Below are 18,588 nucleotides of genomic sequence, written 5' to 3'. Positions count from 1 at the left end.
TTGATAATGTCCTTCGTTATATCCATAAAAACTCAGTTTAACTGGCGCACTTCAGTCAATAATCGACTCAGTTTCCCTCCATCAAAATGCATACAAATGAATCCCAAACGTTACTAATAAACTTTCCCAATCAAGTCAAACAACATTTATAGTCATACCTTAGGTATCCTAATACGCAAATAAACAATAACATTTAAGACGGAGAATCGTTATTGTCTTTACCGGAGATAAATAAGAAAGAACAAGCTTTCCTCCACGCGCTTGGAAACACTACAGCCAAAATGGGAGCCACCTATAAAAACTACAATTTCTGGCTCGTTTTTCCAAAAACCAGCCTGAAACTCTTTCTAAAGACTGTTGACATCTAGTGGAAGCCCTAGGAACTGGAATTTGGGAGGACTTGGACTTATAATTGGAGTACTAGCCATTGAAAACAGTGGTAAGGTAAAAACAAATTGGGGGTGGGGGTGGTTTGTCCTCTGGGTTTTGCCTGCCATATCAGTTCTGCTATACTCACTGACATAATTTTAACAATTTTAGAAACTTTAGAGTGTTTTCTATCTAAATCTACCAATTACATGCATATCCTAGCTTCTGGGCCTGAGTGACAGGCAGTTTACTTTGGGCACACTTTTCATCCGGACGTGAAAATACCGCCCCCTATCCCAAAGAAGTTTTAACATTGCAAAAATCTGAAATGTTTTGTCCAAAAAGTATGCAGAAATGCCAATCCATGCTTTGGTCACTTCTAGATTAGACCACTGCAATGCTCTACTCTCCTGTTTTGCGCCCCCTCGGGCTTATGAGGTGGAGGAGATATCCGTGGGCTATACTCAGCCTTGTCTCAGGGTAGTAAGTTGGTGGTCTGCTAATATCCCTGTAGTGGTGTGGGGGCTGTGCTTTGGCAAAGTGGGTGGGCTTATATCCTGCCTGGTTGGCCCTGTTTCGGGGGTATCCTTGGACAGGGCCACAGTGTCCCCCGATCCCTCCCTCCCGTCTCATCCTCCAGTATCCATGCTACAATAGTCAATGTGCAGGGGGGCTAGCATTACTCTTTCCTATCTTTCCTAAATTCTCCTGTCTTATCTGGTGTCCTGTGTGAACTTAAGTGTGCTCCTGGCTGTCCCCAGTCCACTTGGTCATGCTGCTGATCCAGTTTCTTCTCTTTTGCCTGTGGCTATGGAAGCCTGACCTGTTCACCAGACGTGATAACTCTAGCAGCAGCACGACAAGGTTTAACCCCCCCCCTTTCTCCCTCTCTACCGCACCTGCTGTCTAGACCTCTGAATTCACAGCTATGAAAAGCCAACTGACATTTACTCCTGAGGTGCTGACCTGTTGCACCCTATACATCCACCATGATTATTATTTTACCCTGCTGGTCATCTATGAACATTTGAACATCTTGAAGAACGATCTGGCCTTAATGTCCATGTGCTCTTATAATCTCCACCTGGCACAGCCAGAAGAGGACTGGCCACCCCTCAGGGCCTGGCTCCTCTCTAGGTTTCTTCCTAGGTTCCTTTCTAGGGGGGTTTTCCTAGCCTCCGTGCTTCTATATCTGCATTGATTGCTGTTTGGGGTTTTAGGCTGGGTTTCTGTATAAGCACTTGGTAACATCTGCTAATGTGAAAAGGGCTTTATAAATACATTTGATTTGATTTCCGTTACTTTTGATAGGCTGCTGTTGAAACATTATACTGAGTGCACATCAGTACTAGGTATAACACCAGTAACGGTAATTTCTCTTTCACACTGTCTTCACAACGATAATGTTGTCAGGTGAAATGGGAGAGGAAATTTGTTTAGAGAAAATTGAGATAGGGAAATATGAGTGAGAGCGAGAATAGTGTGACAAATAATTGTTGATAGAGTAAATCAACAGAGAAAGGGTCTGTGTGTCACTAAGTGAGTGATAGAAAAATTGAGAGAGAGAGAGAGACAAGGAGGTTGATGAGTAATCGTTCTTCTTCACAGTGCACAGAACTGGCAGGCGCTCCTCCTGTGGCAATCCCCTTATCTCTCTCTGCGTCAGCCAGGACCTTAATATAATCAGAGAGAGAAGGAAGCACAGTATTACCACTGGCTATAATGCAGCTCATAGGCAGGGAGGAGTAGATGCACTGCCATACTGACAGCACATAGTGCACCACAATGCAATGTACCCTACTAAACCTTAATACCACACCATATACAATCCTTCTAGCTATACTGCAGCTAACCTATAATAAACCTTACATTTCACGTGTCAGGTCCCATTTTCAGAAAGAACTCCATGCCATACTCGCCAAATAAGGCATTAAGTACCACTCCAAGCCTTAGATAGCACACCAGACCATCCAACATGTTTCAGCTCTTCGTCAACTTTGAAGCCTTTTTTTATAATAGTAATGTATTATCCATAGACCACAACAGCACAACGCAACCCAACCCCAACTTTGTCCCGTATGAATCCCCCGCACACTGGTCTAATCATATTACGCATTAGAATTCATCCTCGCCATGCATGCCTTTTAAATCAGGGGGGCTCATTTTGTCCTGTACTGCAGCCCCACAAAGCTCTGACTGGTAGTGCCATCTTATGGAGATAATTTGCTGCTACAGTTTCGTAGTAAGTCGCAGTCCAGGACCCTTTTCTAATACTTCAGAAACGCATCCTTCCCTCCTACCTTCCTGGAAGTAATCAGAGATATCAATTAGTTGGATTGGTGAAAGTAATGGGGTGGTAACATTTCTTACACCTATCCAATCACGTATAAATCTCTGCTTGCCTCAAGGACGCAAGGAAGGGAGGATGCATTTCAAAGATATTTGAGGAAACAAGGAAGGAAGGATGCATTTCTGTATTCGAACACGGCCCGGTCTCTCTCATTACTTATCACAATGCTGAGCACATCTGACTGCAGCATTCTGTCACTGCCAGGAGAATACTTCCCTACGTGAATGAACGTTTCCAGTCGCATAACGACCAACTCTGTTGAAGCACAGTTCAGACCAGAGAGGTCACAACTAACCCTGCGTTGCATTCTTATAGACTAATATGTTATTACGTGGGCCCAGATATACATACCAGCAGTACATGTATTTTTGTTAAACAATTATTTGTTCATACAGTATACGTCATTTTTTTATGCAAAACCCTGTGCAATAAATACATTAAACAAGTCAATGAATCAATTCAGGATCACTGTTTTTCAACTGGCTTTAACTGATTACCCTCCTCCTGTCTTTCAGCGTAGCAAGGTTTGGAGACAGTCATCCCTGGATTCCCTCTATGACCTAACTACATAGGTCTTTCCCCCTGATCGGGAGTTGTGGTATGGTGTTGAGGTCCTTATGCCTATGTTGTGTACTGTACAGTATGTGCTTCAGGACATAGGATCTGAACGGTATGTGCTGGTAACAGCCATCCCCACTGCACTCACTGTATAAGGTTCTGCATTGGGCAGTGGCGGCATAAAAGATTTACATGCATGATCACATTTTTCTTTCAACTTTCCGATACAGGAGAAAGTGACATTTACTTTTGAGTCAACTTGATTTTGAGGTTTTATAAATCATTCCCAAATTGTCTCCCCAGCAACAATTGTAATAATGTCACCTTTAGAATGGAAGACATCAAGTACATTTCTAAAATGTCCCCATTTCTTCTTCCTCCTGCCAAGAGGACGCCTTTATCTAGGGCAATGTACAGAAGTCACACTTACTTTTGCATAGCCGCTTTATATAGCCGCTTTAAAATAGACTTTGCATTAACTCAAGCAATACAGGTTGGATCTTGCTCAAGGGTACATTACCGTTAAGTGATATAGACCCTGTGAATAGATCCTGCAAGTCCAGTTGCTTAGCTGTAATCAGATAATACTGTTTCCTACACAAACCCAGATTGACCATGGATAAATCGTGGGTTTGAAGTTGTCAGCTGAGGCAGAGTATTTGGTTTGCCCCTTGCCGTTACTCGATCTTGCTCCACCTACGTCACACGTTCAAGGCTATATGCAGAGTTTCTTTTTTGAAGTGTTGCAGCCACAATTCTTTAATCAACAAAATACTAGCAGAAGCCCCAGGAATTTACCTCCACCCCCTTTCATGACATAACCTTGTCGGGGGTCCAGTGCCTCTAGTTATTTTTTTTAATGTCATTAACAGGTGGTTGTCAAAAATAGAATGAAGAAACACACACACCAAACTCTCTCGTGTACACACGCTCTCTCACTCAGACAAACACACTATCAGGTGCAGGCACACGCAAACACACATGCACACACACACACACACACACACACACAGTAACGGGTGCATGCTCACACACACACACACACACACATACTCACGCACGCACGCACACACGACAGAGTGATATAGAGACCACACACTCATGACGCATATTCTTGAAAATACATTTTACAGGGGCCAGCAAAGACAGACAGTTCCAGCACAACCATACGTGCATGTCTAAACAAACATATACACTTTCAAACACCACGTAGGCATGTGGCCACATAGTTACTAAACCCACCCATTCATCAACTCTCTGCAACACACGGCTACTTTGGCCTCCACCCTCTTTCCACTGCCCATACCTCCTCTCCTCTCTTCCTCTGCGATCCCTCTCTCGCTCACTCCCTCTCCTCGCCTCGCCCTATTTCATTCCCGAACTGAACCACACACACACACCAAGCAGGTCAGCAACTTCTTCATATCATTGTTATGATTCGTACCGTGGTCATGACTAAAGTCTATAGCAAAGCAAAATGAGTAGAAGTTAATTCATTTGTGTCCGTTGTAGATTTTTAATGACAGCGCTGAAAAAATAAACTGAATTGCTTATGCTCAAATGGTGGCCTTGTGAATGTTGCTCTGGGGTCTCTGCATTTGTTGCCGTTTGTGTTTTTGCTGATTTCAATTTCATGTTGATCACACTGTTGTATATTTCAATGGGTATTGTAATTGAATACGTTTATTTGAATGGAATCTTGCGAGGCACTTTAAGTATTCAGAACTGAATCATAGAGGACTGTTTTGCATCTGTAATTGTAACCTCTATGGTTCAGAGCTTCCTCTCATTAAGCTGTCCATTTGTATACCATGCGAGGTTAACCGTAATGCTGTGCAAATATTTGTGATGAAACCGTTTCATTGTCTTATTTTTAGTTGGCATACTAGTTGCTTAGACTTCTTTGTAAGGTAGCTATGTGTAGGATAATTACTACTGTTGTCCATCTTGCAGTCTCTAGTCAATATAGATATATTTCTTTAAATGTGTAAGTGACTTTAACACAACGCCGACTTAAATGATAGTAACTGAAGTAACATGTGCATACCAGTGGAGGCACCTCAGAGAATTTCATAAAAATAGTGGAATAAAAAAAACAACTATCGTTTTTAGATTAAACTATACAAAATATATTCACGTCACCAAATAATTAAAACACACAATGAAGGTCTACAGTAGCCTAAGCCGCACTCTGTAGGGTAGCACCATGGTGTAGCCGGAGGACAGCTAGTTTCTGTCCTCTGAGTACATTTGACTTCAATACAAAACCTAGGAGGCTCAACTTCCATAGACTTACACAGTAATTATGGCAACTCCCAGAGGACGTCCTCCAGCCTATCAGAGCTCTTACAGCATGAATTGACATTTTGTCCACCCAATTAAAGGATCAGAGAATTAATCTAGGACTGAGAGCATAAGCTACAGATTGCATTGCAGTGCATAACTTGTGGTGAGGAGTTGACTCGAAGAGATAGAAAGACAATAGTTACAGTTAACAAATACATTTCTTCAAAATTGAAGATGGAGAACGAGAGAGCTAGTTTTTGTAGTATTTTTTTCACTTTCACTTACAGTATTTAGCTAGCTAGTTTAGCCCACTCAAACACCCAGCTCAAACGGAGAGGGGTGCTAGATTAGCTAGCTGGCTAAGGCTATCCAACACTGGAAGTCTTCCAAGTCAAGGAAGGTTTTATTAATTTATTGCCACCGGGGCCTGCCGGTGTAACTGCTAAACTTATTGCTAACTGTACACTGTACTGCATGATTGTAGCAGGTTGACTAATGCGTTAGTTCTATTAGCTATGTTGACTATGGCGTTAGATAATATAGTGACAACGATGTAGGCTGTGTGTAGCAGTTAGCGGTTATGTTATGGGTTGGCTTGAAAAAAAAAAATCCGCCTGGTCACAGACAGCTAATGTGTTGTGCACTGAAGTCCGCAAGTGAAGGAAAAAGGTGAGAGAGGAGTAGCGCGCGTAGATGCGAAAAGGAATTCAACAAAGAAAGTGATCATGCTCTTTGTTTATGGCTGCTATGAAAGTGAACTGTGTTTGCGTGTGATCAGGGGTGCATTCATTCCTCCAATTCTGTTGAAAAATGTTTCTTAAACTGAAGCAAACGTGACGAAACAGGGATAGACATACCTGAATTTGTCCAAAAGCAACTCTCGTTTTCAACTGTAGGACTAATGATTACACCCTAGATCAGCAAACGTTAGATGCAGGCAAAAGTGTGTGCAAGGCGGTATTGAATGTAACACAATCTGCCACCATGATTACAAAACATCTCTCGACCTGTGCACTTATGTTGTAAACTTTTATTCATAGGCTAGGTTGTAACAACCTCATGATGGGTATAGGGAAAATTGGAGTATCATGTAGTAGCCTAAACCTATCGATGTTACATTGAGCTGGGTGAATGAAATATGAATGACAGTCATCCAATATGCTGTAATAGAAATAAGGTCATGCTCATAAACATTTTTTGTGTCTGCCCTCATCTTAAAACGGTACTGACCTCCACTGGTGCACACAATATTTGCTATGAAAAAGGTGAGAAAGTATCAATTTAGCACTCATGAACATGTGCTGGTTCAGACTTGATATCCAACCACGCAGTTGGAAAGTATTCTTTGCAGCATCAAAATGATACTTGCCATGTTGGATTGGATCAGACTCTATAAGGTAACATGGCAGTTGTTCATTTTAGTTTGTACTAACATTGTGATGGATTAAAGTCAGTAGATTTTTCTTCTACTGATGTTAAAACTCATTGTTGTTGTTTTTTTCTTGTTTTTTCTTCTAGAATAAGCTGCGTTCTCCCTCCTGGCTTGTCCTCCATATCGCTGTTTCCCGACATTTACACGGAAGCTACCTCTCTTTTTGATCTTTTTTTTCCTAATCTATTCTATCTTTTGAACCATTTTTCATTATGACCCGCTTATTGCATACTTCTTACAAACCACCTTTTACATCAAGCTTTCGATGTCTGGTGTTAATACCTAACTATTAATGATTTGTGCCGACTCAAAAAAACAACAACCCACAAATATATATATTTTCTGCACTGATAATCCTTAATATGCCTTATCCTTTTTTTATGGTGGGTTTGGTATATTTGCTTTATAAACGGAGTCAGTGCTGCTAAATCCCATTTCCCTTCTTTCCCTGTCTACCATCCTTTCTATCGCTCCACTGCCACCTCACAATATAAACCCATTCCCTGTGTAGGGGTCTCCTACACTCTCTACCTGTCTTTATCCATTATTCATATATTTTTTTTCAATCGTAAACATCTGAAAAGCCATGTGGTCCACCTTCTTTCTGCACGAAGAGGATGGCAGGCCGATTCCACCAGGGGCGGGAGTAGGAGCCGGAGCAGGTACTCTGGGACTGACCGGTGTCATGGGTGGCAGAGGGGCTGGGGCTGGTGCTATGGGAGTTAAGCGCCGTGCAAAAGCGTCAACATCAGGAGGCATGAGCGAGGTCCAGGAGGGCAAGATCAAGCTGGCGTTCTTCGTGGCCATCGTGGGTGTGGTGTTGACTGTCTTGGGCTTGGGCACAGAGTATTGGGTGGTGCTGTCTCCGCCCAAGAACTTCTACAACAACCAGACATGTCTGGCAGCACACTACGGGCTGTGGAAAGGATGCACCCGGACTCTGTGGGTGGCTGACATAGACCCTGAGCGAGAGAGCTGTGGGCCGGCTGAATTGCCCGGAGGTAACTGCTCAGGAGTTGCATGAATAGGCCTACATTATTTTGTGTTAACCAAACGGTATCCACTCAAACTCATGCAATCCAATCTGTACAAAATCACCTATCAGAAATCCCAGACCCATTTTTTGCATACTGGCAAATTGTGTAAACCAAACCGCATTCACTCAAACTCATACATTCAAAACACTCTCTTGACAAATCCTGTGGCCCTTTATGCCAGATTTTAAAGGGGTAGTTCAGCCAAATTCCACTATCCCAAATTTCAAGGCCAGAAGTGACAATTATATCATTACTTAGCTATAGCCCCACTGTTAGTTACAGCTAGATATCAGTTATTTGTATTGTGGCCATAATCCAATGACTGGCCTTCAGGTGTAGACGGTCACAGATGGACTGCAATATACATTTACATTCTGTAGGGATAGACGCTTACCTTAAACTCACACACGTATTACCCACAAATACTGTACCAAAATGTCTTACTAGAGAGGGCCGTCTATATGTAGAATAAACTACCTTTTATCAGACTACAAGATGCCATAACACTAATTGCATAGAAGACATAACCTTGGCATTGTCATCGATGTGCACGAATGCATAATAATTAGTGTGCCGCAAGCCTTATGAGTCGCAATAAGATTATGGTGATGTGCAAGTTGATAAGGTCTCCATCTGTTTCAAATAAGTTCCTTGTCTCTCCCTATCTCCTTTAGAATCCAACTGCACCTACTTCAAGTTCTACACCACTGGAGAGAATGCCGTCATCTTCCAGAAAACAACAGAAAAGAGTGAGTCAGCTTGTCCCCTGCCTTCTTTCAACCCATGTCTCACCTTGCCCACCCACACACTTTCTTTCTTCCTCAAGTCTGTCATCTATGTTGCACTGGGTCAGCCATTGACTGCAGTAAGTGTCTAAAATGTATTCCACCTACTCCTTTCACCATTATAGCATTGAAGTCAGTAGGACTGTTTCTTCATGGGTCAATGTGGGAAAATTGTGAAATCCTTTTAATTCTTTTCATGAGCTCTAAACCAGAGGTGTGTGACGGTTTTCCTTAGGTGAAAGAGAGTCAGACCAAAATGCGGCGTGGCTATTGCGATCCATGTTTAATGGGACAAAGTAAACACGATCAAATACAAAAAAATAAAAATAAACGTAACACGATAAACCGAAACAGCCTAATACTGGTGCAAAGTGACACAGCGACAGAACAAGGACAAAAGGACAATCACCCACGAAACACTCAAAGAATATGGCTGCCTAAATATGGTTCCCAATCAGAGACAACGATAAACACCTGCCTCTGATTGAGAACCATTCCAGACAGCCATAGACTATGCTAGATACCCCTACTATAGTACAAACCCAATACCTAACAAAAACCCCAAGACAAAACACACCACATACAAAACCCATGTCACACCCTGGCCTGACCAAATTAATAAAGAAAACACAAAATACGAAGACCAGGGCGTGACAAGTTGTCATGCGCCACATTTTTTAAAGAGGGGCACTGATGGCCAAATAATTTTTCTTTGGATTTATTATGCGCAAAATAAACTATCTTCTGGATTTTTTGTTAGTTTCAATGGGCATGATGCCCTACGTACCAGGAGTGCGATGTTTAACGTTTCTATTATCCTCTAGGCAAGTCGGTAACTCCTAGGGCAGCATTTCCCAAACTCGGTCTTGGGGACCCCAAGGGGGAGCAGATTTAGTTTTTTTACACTAGCACTACACAGCTGATTCAAATAATCAACTCATCATCAAGCTTTGATTATTTGAATCAATTGTGTCGTGCTAGGGCAAAAAACTAAATGTGTACTACTTGGGGTCCACGGGACCGAGTTTGGGAAACGCTTCCCTAGAGTATATCAGTGAGGGGATGTACCAATATCTGTGAGAATTACAAGTGGATGCAAGGACTTTACCTTTTGTAGATTGGCCATTTTGAATAAGGTTGAACTTATTTGGTTATTTTACTTACCTTAGTTGAATGAACTCATTGCAAGTCGCCCTGGATAAGAGGGTCTGCTAAATGACTCAAATGTAAATGTACCTGGTGCCAGTGTACTATGAATAATGGAATGTACCTGTATCAAGACGATAACCGTTTCTCTCTTCCCAGGTCTGAATGTGGCGGCGGCCATGATGGCCCTCTTCGGTCTCTTCCTGATGGTCACAGGGGCCATATGCATCACCACAGCCCTCAGCAAAGGAGAATCATTCTTCCTCAAGGCTGCATCGGTTTGCTTCATTCTGTCAGGTGAGTGAGTAGACATATGGCAGCCATGGTGACATACTGTACATGTATAACTACAATGATTAAATGTTACTATTTTGACATGTCTAATGAGACCTTGGGAAGATCTCAATTGCATACTCCTCGCGTCCTCTCTCCTCATCTCCTTCTCCAAACCCATTAGAGGAGAAGGTCAGAGGGGAGAGACCTTTGGCTTTTTCATCCAATGGGTTTTGAGAAGGAGACGAGAAGAGAGGAGCGAGGACATGAGGAGTACGCAAACTTCGCCATGTTGCTAACAAGTTTGAAGGTACAATAAGACCCAGATGCAGACAATGTTGAATTAACAACAGTTTAATAATTCAACAGGGACAGGCACAAGACAGGTCAAGGGCAGACAGGGGTCAGTAATCTAGAGGTGGGGCAAAGGTACAGGACGGCAGGCAGACTCAGGGTCAGGGTAGGCAGAGATCAAAAGTCCAGAGCTGGGGCAAAGGTGCAGGATGGCAGGCAGGCTCAGGTGCAGGCAGAGTGGTCAAGCAGGTGGGCTCAGAGTCAGGACAGGCAAGGGTCAAAACCAGGAAGTTGAGAAAAAAGAGAGGCTGGGGAAAAGCAGGAGCTGAGAGAAAAACGCTGGTTGACCTAGCAAACAAGACAAACTGGCACAGACAGACAGAAAACACAGGTATAAATACACAGGAGATAATGAGGAAGACGGGTGCCAGGGTCCGAAGGCGATCCACTTGTCGTCAATACCTGGAAGTTGTCTTGAGGAGGGCTGACCGGGCTCTCCTCCAGGTACGCCGACAGTGGCGGACAAACATCTGGGCAGAAGGTATGCCGACCTCTTCCTGCTGTTTGGTGAAGGGCGGGGACTGATACACCAGGGAACACTCAAACGGAGATATGCACGTAGCAGAGCAGGGAAGGGTATTGCAGGCGTATTCGACCCACACCAGCTACTGGCTCCAGGTGGTGGGGTTGGCGGAGATCAGGCAGAGTAGTCTCTAGATCCTGGTTGGCTCGCTCCAACTGGCCATTGGACTGGGGGTGGAACCCAGAGGACAGGCTGGCCGATGACCCAATGAGGGTGCAGAACGCGTTCCAGAACCGAGACGAGAACTGAGGCTCCTGGTCAGAGACCATGTCCACTGGACGTGCTGCACCAAAGTAGGCCACCGAAAGGATTGTTGCACGAAGGCCAAGGTTCGACGGGAACCCAGGTGGCAGGAATGGGCCCACTTCAGGACCGTGGAGCGGACAGCGTCAGGCATAAACATTAAGACCGCTGCCCCTCCCAGACCTGTTTTCCTATACCCCAGCTGAGTACCATCACCGGGCACGAGACAGGGCATCCGGCTTGACATTCTTGAACCCTGGCCGGTAAGAAAGGGAAAAGTTGAACCGGGTAAACAGCAGGGCCAATCTCGCTTGCCTGAAGTTGAGGCACTTGGTGGTGCGGAGATACTCCAGGTTTTTGTGGTAGGTCCATACAATGAACGGAAGTTCCGTCCCTTCCAGCCAGTGTTCCTCCAATGACATCTTCACTGCGAGAAGCTCTCGATTCCCCACATCGTAGTTCCTCTCCGTGGCGTTGAGTCAGTGGGAGAAGGTGGCGCAGGGATGCAGCTTAATGTCCAGGGCAGAACGTTGGGACAGGACAGCCCACTCTGACATCCGAAGCATCGGGCCTCCACCACGAATTGACAGGAAGGGTCAGGATGAACCAAGATAGGAGCAGTGATGAAGCGGTGTTTGAGGTCCCGGGAACACCCGGTCAGCAGCAGAGGACCACGTGAACAGGACCTTGGTAGAAGTGAGTGCAGTCAGGGGGGAAGCCAGGGTGCTGTAAACCCGGATAAAACGGTATAAAGGTTGGCACACCCCAGGAAACGTTGCAGCTGCACCCTGGATGTAGGCTGAGGCCAATCCACCACCGCTCTCACCTTCCCGGGATCCATCTGGACACTCCCAGAAGAGATGCTGTAACCCAGAAAGGGGATGGTGGAGCAATGGAACTCGCACTTCTCCACCTTCACAAACAACTGATTCCAGAAGACGAGGATGTCATCAATGTAGGTGAAGATGAACCGGTTCAACATGTCACAGAGAACATCATTCAGCAGAGCCTGGAACACAGCAGGAGCATTGGTGAGGCCAAAAGACATGACCAGATACTCGTAGTGGTCGCTGGCCATGTTGAAGGCGGTCTTCCACTCGTACCCCTCTCGTATCCGCACCAGGTGGTAGGCGTTCCGTAGATCCAGCTTGGAATACACAGTGGCCCCCTGGAGCGGCTTAAAGGCCGAGGAGATGAGTGGTAGCGGGTAACTACCAAAAATCAGCTGTTTCCAGCTACAATAGTCCTTTACAACATTAACAATGCCTATACTGTATTTCTAATCAAATCTATGTTATTTTAAATGGACAAAAAAATAGATTTTCCTTCAAAAACAAGGACATTTAAGTGACCCCAAACCTTTGAACAGTAGTGTAGGTCTCCATAGCCTTGGTCTCTGGACCCGACTGAGAATGCAGACGTCCCCTGGGCAGCGTGGTGCTCGGGAGAAGGTCAATACCGCAGTCATTGGGTTGGTGCGGTGAAAGCGAAGTGGCCCGGGCCTTGCTGAACACCTCCCGGAGGTCCCTGGTACTCCGCAGGGATGGCGGAGAGGTCCGGGGCACCTTCTGAGCCCCCAGGAAGATGTCCCGGGGCGGGCTGCGCTGACTTCAGACAATGGGAGTGGCAGAACAGACTCCAGCCCACGATGGCATCCATAGACCAGTTGATGAGGGGATTGTGTCGCTGGAGCCAGGAGAATCCCAAAACCACGGGAATCTGAGGAGACTTGATGAGCAGACATTGAATAGCCTCGCTATGATTCCCTAACATCCGTAGGTTGATGAGAGTGGTATTATGAGTGACCCGGCCTATAGAGCGCCCATCCAGTGCTCCAACATCCATGGGAATGGAGAGGGTCGCGTACAAAAAGCTCTCATCGGCCCCAGAGTCAATGAGGACCCGGAGAGATTTCGACTGGTTTCCCCACAGCAGGATGGCATGAAAAGGGGTGTGAGCAAAGGAAGCAGAAAAGTTCCCCATATGGCCCACCAGAGTACTCGCTCCTACCGGTGAGCCTGGTATTTTAAAGGACAAGAGGACAGAAAATGACCCAAAGTCCCGTAGTACAGACAACTCTTCGCGTTGATCCTGTGTTGCCGTTCCGCTGGCGACAGTCCAGCTTTGCCTCGTTGCATAGGCTCGGTAAGCGGTGACTTAGCCGTCTTCGCAACTCTCGGGGGAGGTCGGGAAGGCTCGGGTTCTCGAATTTCCTCTCCCTCCATCGTTACCGTAATCGCGCATCGATTCAGATGGTCAAAGCGATGAGGGAATCGAGATCCGTAGGTAACTCCCGAGCAGCAAGCTCGTCCTTGACCTCCTCCGAGATGCTGTTCAGGACCATATCGAACAGCGTTTCCTGGTTCCAAGCACTCTCCGCTGCGAACGTTGGAAATCCCCCCTCATGGTCTGCCACACTGTGGGACTTCTGCCAAAAACTGGATTAGCTTCCGGGCAGCTTCTCTCCCGGAGAACAGGGCATCAAAAACCTTCTTCACCTCTCCTACAAACTCAAATGCAAATGGCCGGCTGTTGTTCCCATACAGTAGTAGCCCAGGTGAGAACTCTACCGGACATCAGCGTGATGAGCTAGGCTATCTTGGAGTGATCCAAGAGGGGAAGGAGGAGGGCTGAAGCTCGAAGATGAGGGCACACTGAGCTAGAAACGCTCCGACAGGTACTCGGCTCTCCATTTAAGCGTTCCGGGGGAGGTAAGCGGGGCTCCCGAGAATGGAGTGACCGATGAGACTGCACTGCTCACAGCTGAGTTACTGAGAGGCTGTGGGGTTACCACCATGGTAGGCTGCCTCGCAGATAACCTGCGGAAATGCTCCAGCAAAATGTCCAACGCCCATTCATGGCGTTCAGCCAACGTTTGGCCCCCCTCCATAAGGCCACAAAGCAATTCCTCAAACCTACCAATGGTGGCTCCTTGGGAGGAGATGGCGTTGCGCAGCTTGCCCGGGTCTGCTGGGTCAGTCATGGCCAGTTCGTACTATCAGGTTTGAAGGTAAGACCCAGATGCAGACAACATTGAATTAACAACAGTTTAATAATCCAACAGGGGCAGGCACAAGACAGGTCAAGGGCAGGCATGGGTCAGTAATCCAGAGGTGGGGCAAAAGTACAGGACGGCAGGCAGGCTCAGGTAGGGCTGGGTGGTATACCACATTTTACTATATACCGGTATTTTTGCACGGAATGGTTTGGGTTTTTACTTTACCTTCTATAACGGTATTGGAATGTTTGGGTTTGTTAAATGTGATACACCGTGTGTAACGTCCATTTTTATAGTTCAATCCACTTCTTGAGTCATCCCTCGCCACTGTCTCCAAGCCGCTTTCCACACAGACCTAGTCCCACCCCCTGTCACTCAAGGAGCCCATTTGTTGTTGCTTGACCACGAGACACTTTCATTCAGTCTGCATGGTCAATGCAGCACAAGCAAAAATGTTGATGACAACAATTGTTTCCAGTTGTTTCCACTTTGATCTTAATATAAATCCACAATATTAGTTTGTGTTTCTTACATCTGCAAACAGCTAGTTTGTATTTTCTTAGCGAGTTAAGCTAAATCGTGTTGGCCACTAATGCTAATCGCTAGTTAGCTGGCTGATAAAAGTCAGAGCAAACGTAGCTAGCTAATACAGTCTGATACCAGTACTGGTGGAGGCTTAAATCAGCATGTTGTTTGTGCAACAGTATCATCTAAATCAAAGAGGAATAGGCAAAGCAATATGTTGGCTATATGAATAAAGATTTAATGTAGCCAAAGATTATAGGGTCCCCTAGGAAACACTGAACATCACTTTGGTTCCTACCCTGTCACAATAACTTGTCCATGGCATTTTCATTCATTGTCAAGTCAAACACTGTATTCAAAGTGCCCACTATTATTTATATTCTAGCTATATAATTATAATAAACATTCTATTTCCATGATTCCAAAAGTTTTGATCTAAATCAGTATTGCAACATTTGGTTAAAAATAAGGCCAAGTATTTTTGCCCATATCGTGGCAGTGTGGAAATGATTTCAAATGAGTGCAGGAAATGCAGAAATTGAGGGCAATGCAGGAAATATTATTATAATAAATTATTAAGTTGAATTGAACAGTATAAAATCATCTGAATGGAGAAAGACCCATTGAAATAATTTTGAATATATGTGTTGCCACTCTAGGGTCACGCACTACTCAGAAAGAAAATGTAGAACTTTAATTAATCAGAAATATAAAATACCATCAAATACCGTCATAAATTTGAAAAATATCATTATGATATGATATTTTGGCCAAATTGCCCAGCCCTAGACTCAGGGTCAGGGTAGGCAGAGGTCAAAAATCCAGAGGTGGGGCCAAGGTGCAGGACGGCAGGCAGGCTCAGGGGCAGGCAGAGCGGTCAAGCAGGTGGGCTCAGAGTCAGGACAGGCAAGGGTCAAAACCAGGAGGGCGAGGAAAAACGAGAGACTGGGGAAAAGCAGGAGCTGAGAGAAAACCGCTGGTTGACTTGACAAACAAGACGAACTGGCACAGACAGACAGAAAACACAGGTATAAATACACAGGGATAATGGGGAAGATGGGTGACACCTGGAGTGGAGTGGAGACAGTCATAAAGACAGGTGAAACAGATCCGGGGGTGACAGTTGCAGAGTGTTTGGAGTCATTTAGGAGTCAACCTGTGCATGCAGCAACAAAAAAAGCTACTGGTACTCAACACTTTAAAAAACCATATAGCCATTATTCAAGGGTATCAAGGGAGCTCACTAATTAGATACATAGGGCATTAGTCATGGCATCTGTACAGTCCTGATATACTCTAATGCTCTGGGAAGTAGATCACAGTTATCAATACCACCTCCACCATCCCACCAGTAAAATGTATTTATCAACTCCACACACACCAAGCCCCTGATATCTCTCTCTTTTGTGCTTTATCCCTCTCTTTCTCTCTCTCCCTTTCTCTGTCACTCTTTCCTCCTCTCTCTTAGGCCTCTTGATTCTCCTGTCTCTTATTGTTTTCAACCAATCGGTACTCTCCTTCCTAGCCAGTGACCACTCGGTGCCGTTGCATCATGAGTTGTCTTGGTCAGTATCCTGTGTTGGGTTTGCAGGGGCCATTCTTATTTTGGGCGGAACCCTATTTCTCTTGCTTGCGCTACCATTCAGCCCCTGGCGAAGGTGTTTTCCCCCAAAAAATGAAAGCGATAGCTAGTAGCGAGGAGGAGGTATTGCACTTTATCTGTATTGTCTTATGACTGTTGAGAAATGGACAGTCTCCTGCAATTTTACATTGAATCATTTGAAGTTGTGTAAAGAGGGGTTCAAGTTGTTCATCGTCTTGGATGTTTTTTTCTCTCCTCATTTTGCATAAATCAGTAGGTCATTGAAGGGACACTATACTGTTCTTGACTTATGAAAGGTGAAGAATTAACGCAATGCCAAATTACTTGTGTGCTAGTTGACAGCAAACGTTTTCTCACATTGAATGTGCAAAATGTAATGTGCCAGTATGTTCCCCCCCCTTCTCAAGTGTGAAATTCAATTGAATTCAAAATCATTTTAAATGAATTGAACAAAAACAACATTTTGCAGTTGTGTTTTGAATTGGTTAACATTACTTCATTATTTTTGCCAAATCTTTGATGATATTCTGATCGACAGTCTTATTAGAGAGTGTAATCCTTAAGGATAGTAATTGGGATTCAGATGTATTTCACAGAATGAAAGTACAGTACAAAAATTCTTTAGTTTCTAGTAAATAAATACATACACAATCTCATGATATTGCAATGTTTTTACAACTGCCTTTAATATACGGATGTGTATATATCAAAGAGACATTAGCCTCTAAATCCAAACGTTTTCAGACCTCAAAGGTCAAGATTAGTCTACGTCCCAGGCCATCATGTTTGTGAATTCAGTTATATGTCACGTTTTCAGACCTCAAAGGTCAAGATTAGTCTACGTCCCAGGCCATCATGTTTGTGAATTCAGTTATATGTCACGTTTTCAGACCTCAAAGGTCAAGATTAGTCTATGTCCCAGGCCATCATGTTTGTGAATTCAGTTATATGTCACGTTTTCAGACCTCAAAGGTCAAGATTAGTCTACGTCCCAGGCCATCATGTTTGTGAATTCAGTTATATGTCACATTTTCAGACCTCAAAGGTCAAGATTAGTCTACGTCCCAGGCCATCATGTTTGTGAATTCAGTTATATGTCACAATATAAAAGTAATGTAAAAGACAAGCACCATGTAAATTCCAGATATGCAGAGCTTCTGTTTTCCATTAAGTTGTGTAGTGTAAGATGTGTGGACTCCTATTGACATTAGACTACTTTCGAGGTCTAAAATTTGATTTTGGAGTCTAATGTCCCTTAAAATTTTAGATACACCATCTGCTCTGGGTGTGTGGGTGACTATATTATAGAAATTACAATAAATTATTAAAGCAGCACTGCCTAAAAACATCACTGCCTGAAAGGACAGGCAATTTCATCGTAAACCCTATTCAAGGGATAAGAGGCTACTAACCAGTTATATAAGGTTGCATTGTAAACCCTATTCAAGAGGTAAGAGGCTACTAACCAGTTATATAAGGTTGCATTGTAAATACTCTATTCAAAGTCATATGAGCCTTCAGTGTTGTAAATGAATAACGTAAAAACATTTCATGTGTTCTGTGTAACCCAAATGTCACACGTTCATAAATACTGTAAGATTTTGTATCTGTTTTGTCTTTTTCTAGTGAGATAGTTGTCAGAGGTAACCTGTGCATATCTGTATTTCAATGGGTATTGAAGGGTAAATTGTGTCTGTGGTTTTCAATGGAAATAATTGCGTATGTAAGACTTGATTTATTATTAAATGTGAAGACAACATACTGTATCCCTTTCTTGTGCTTTTTTCTGTCTTTTTTCCCACTCTGCCCTCCTCCATCATTCATCTCTCCATCCTCTTCAACACACATCCCAGGCACCATCTTGACCCGTTTCCAGCTTTCTCTGTCTCCACTGTCTCCCACATGTTGGCACCCTCTGCCGCTAAATTTGGAGCGTGGTGAATCCTGCTGAAGTGGTTATAAGAAACACAAACCTTGGATTCAAACTGTGATCCTCATCGCCAACATTGTCCAATTCAAACAACCCCCCTCACCACCACCACCTCCCCAACCACCACCTCAGCCCACCCTTCCCACAAGCTTTTATTTCATCTTACTTGCTGAAGT

The 18,588-nt window shown here is 44.3% G+C and overlaps 1 protein-coding gene across 2 annotated transcripts in view; it reads left to right on the top strand.

Annotated features, from left to right (window-relative positions):
• The window catches only part of LOC112229852 (voltage-dependent calcium channel gamma-6 subunit), a 52,370-nt gene extending 34,129 nt beyond the window's left edge, over positions 1-18,241 (top strand). The window contains exons 1-5 of one of the 2 annotated variants that reach the window (XM_024395944.2): positions 4,643-4,684; positions 7,082-7,996; positions 8,707-8,781; positions 10,123-10,260; positions 16,348-18,241. In XM_024395944.2, the coding sequence (XP_024251712.1) occupies positions 7,582-7,996; positions 8,707-8,781; positions 10,123-10,260; positions 16,348-16,571 (852 nt within the window). In that variant the 5' untranslated portion in view covers positions 4,643-4,684; positions 7,082-7,581 and the 3' untranslated portion in view covers positions 16,572-18,241. Of the gene's footprint in view, positions 1-4,642; positions 4,685-7,081; positions 7,997-8,706; positions 8,782-10,122; positions 10,261-16,347 lie in introns of those variants that run through there. The other variant, XM_024395945.2, reaches the window with a different exon arrangement.
• Positions 18,242-18,588: the final 347 nt, after the last annotated feature.

This window comes from Oncorhynchus tshawytscha, linkage group LG31 (genome assembly GCF_018296145.1).
Source record: "Oncorhynchus tshawytscha isolate Ot180627B linkage group LG31, Otsh_v2.0, whole genome shotgun sequence".
Taxonomy (NCBI): Eukaryota; Metazoa; Chordata; class Actinopteri; order Salmoniformes; family Salmonidae; genus Oncorhynchus; species Oncorhynchus tshawytscha.
Note: the sequence above shows the minus strand (reverse complement) of the source record. Positions and strands in the feature narration are given on the sequence as shown.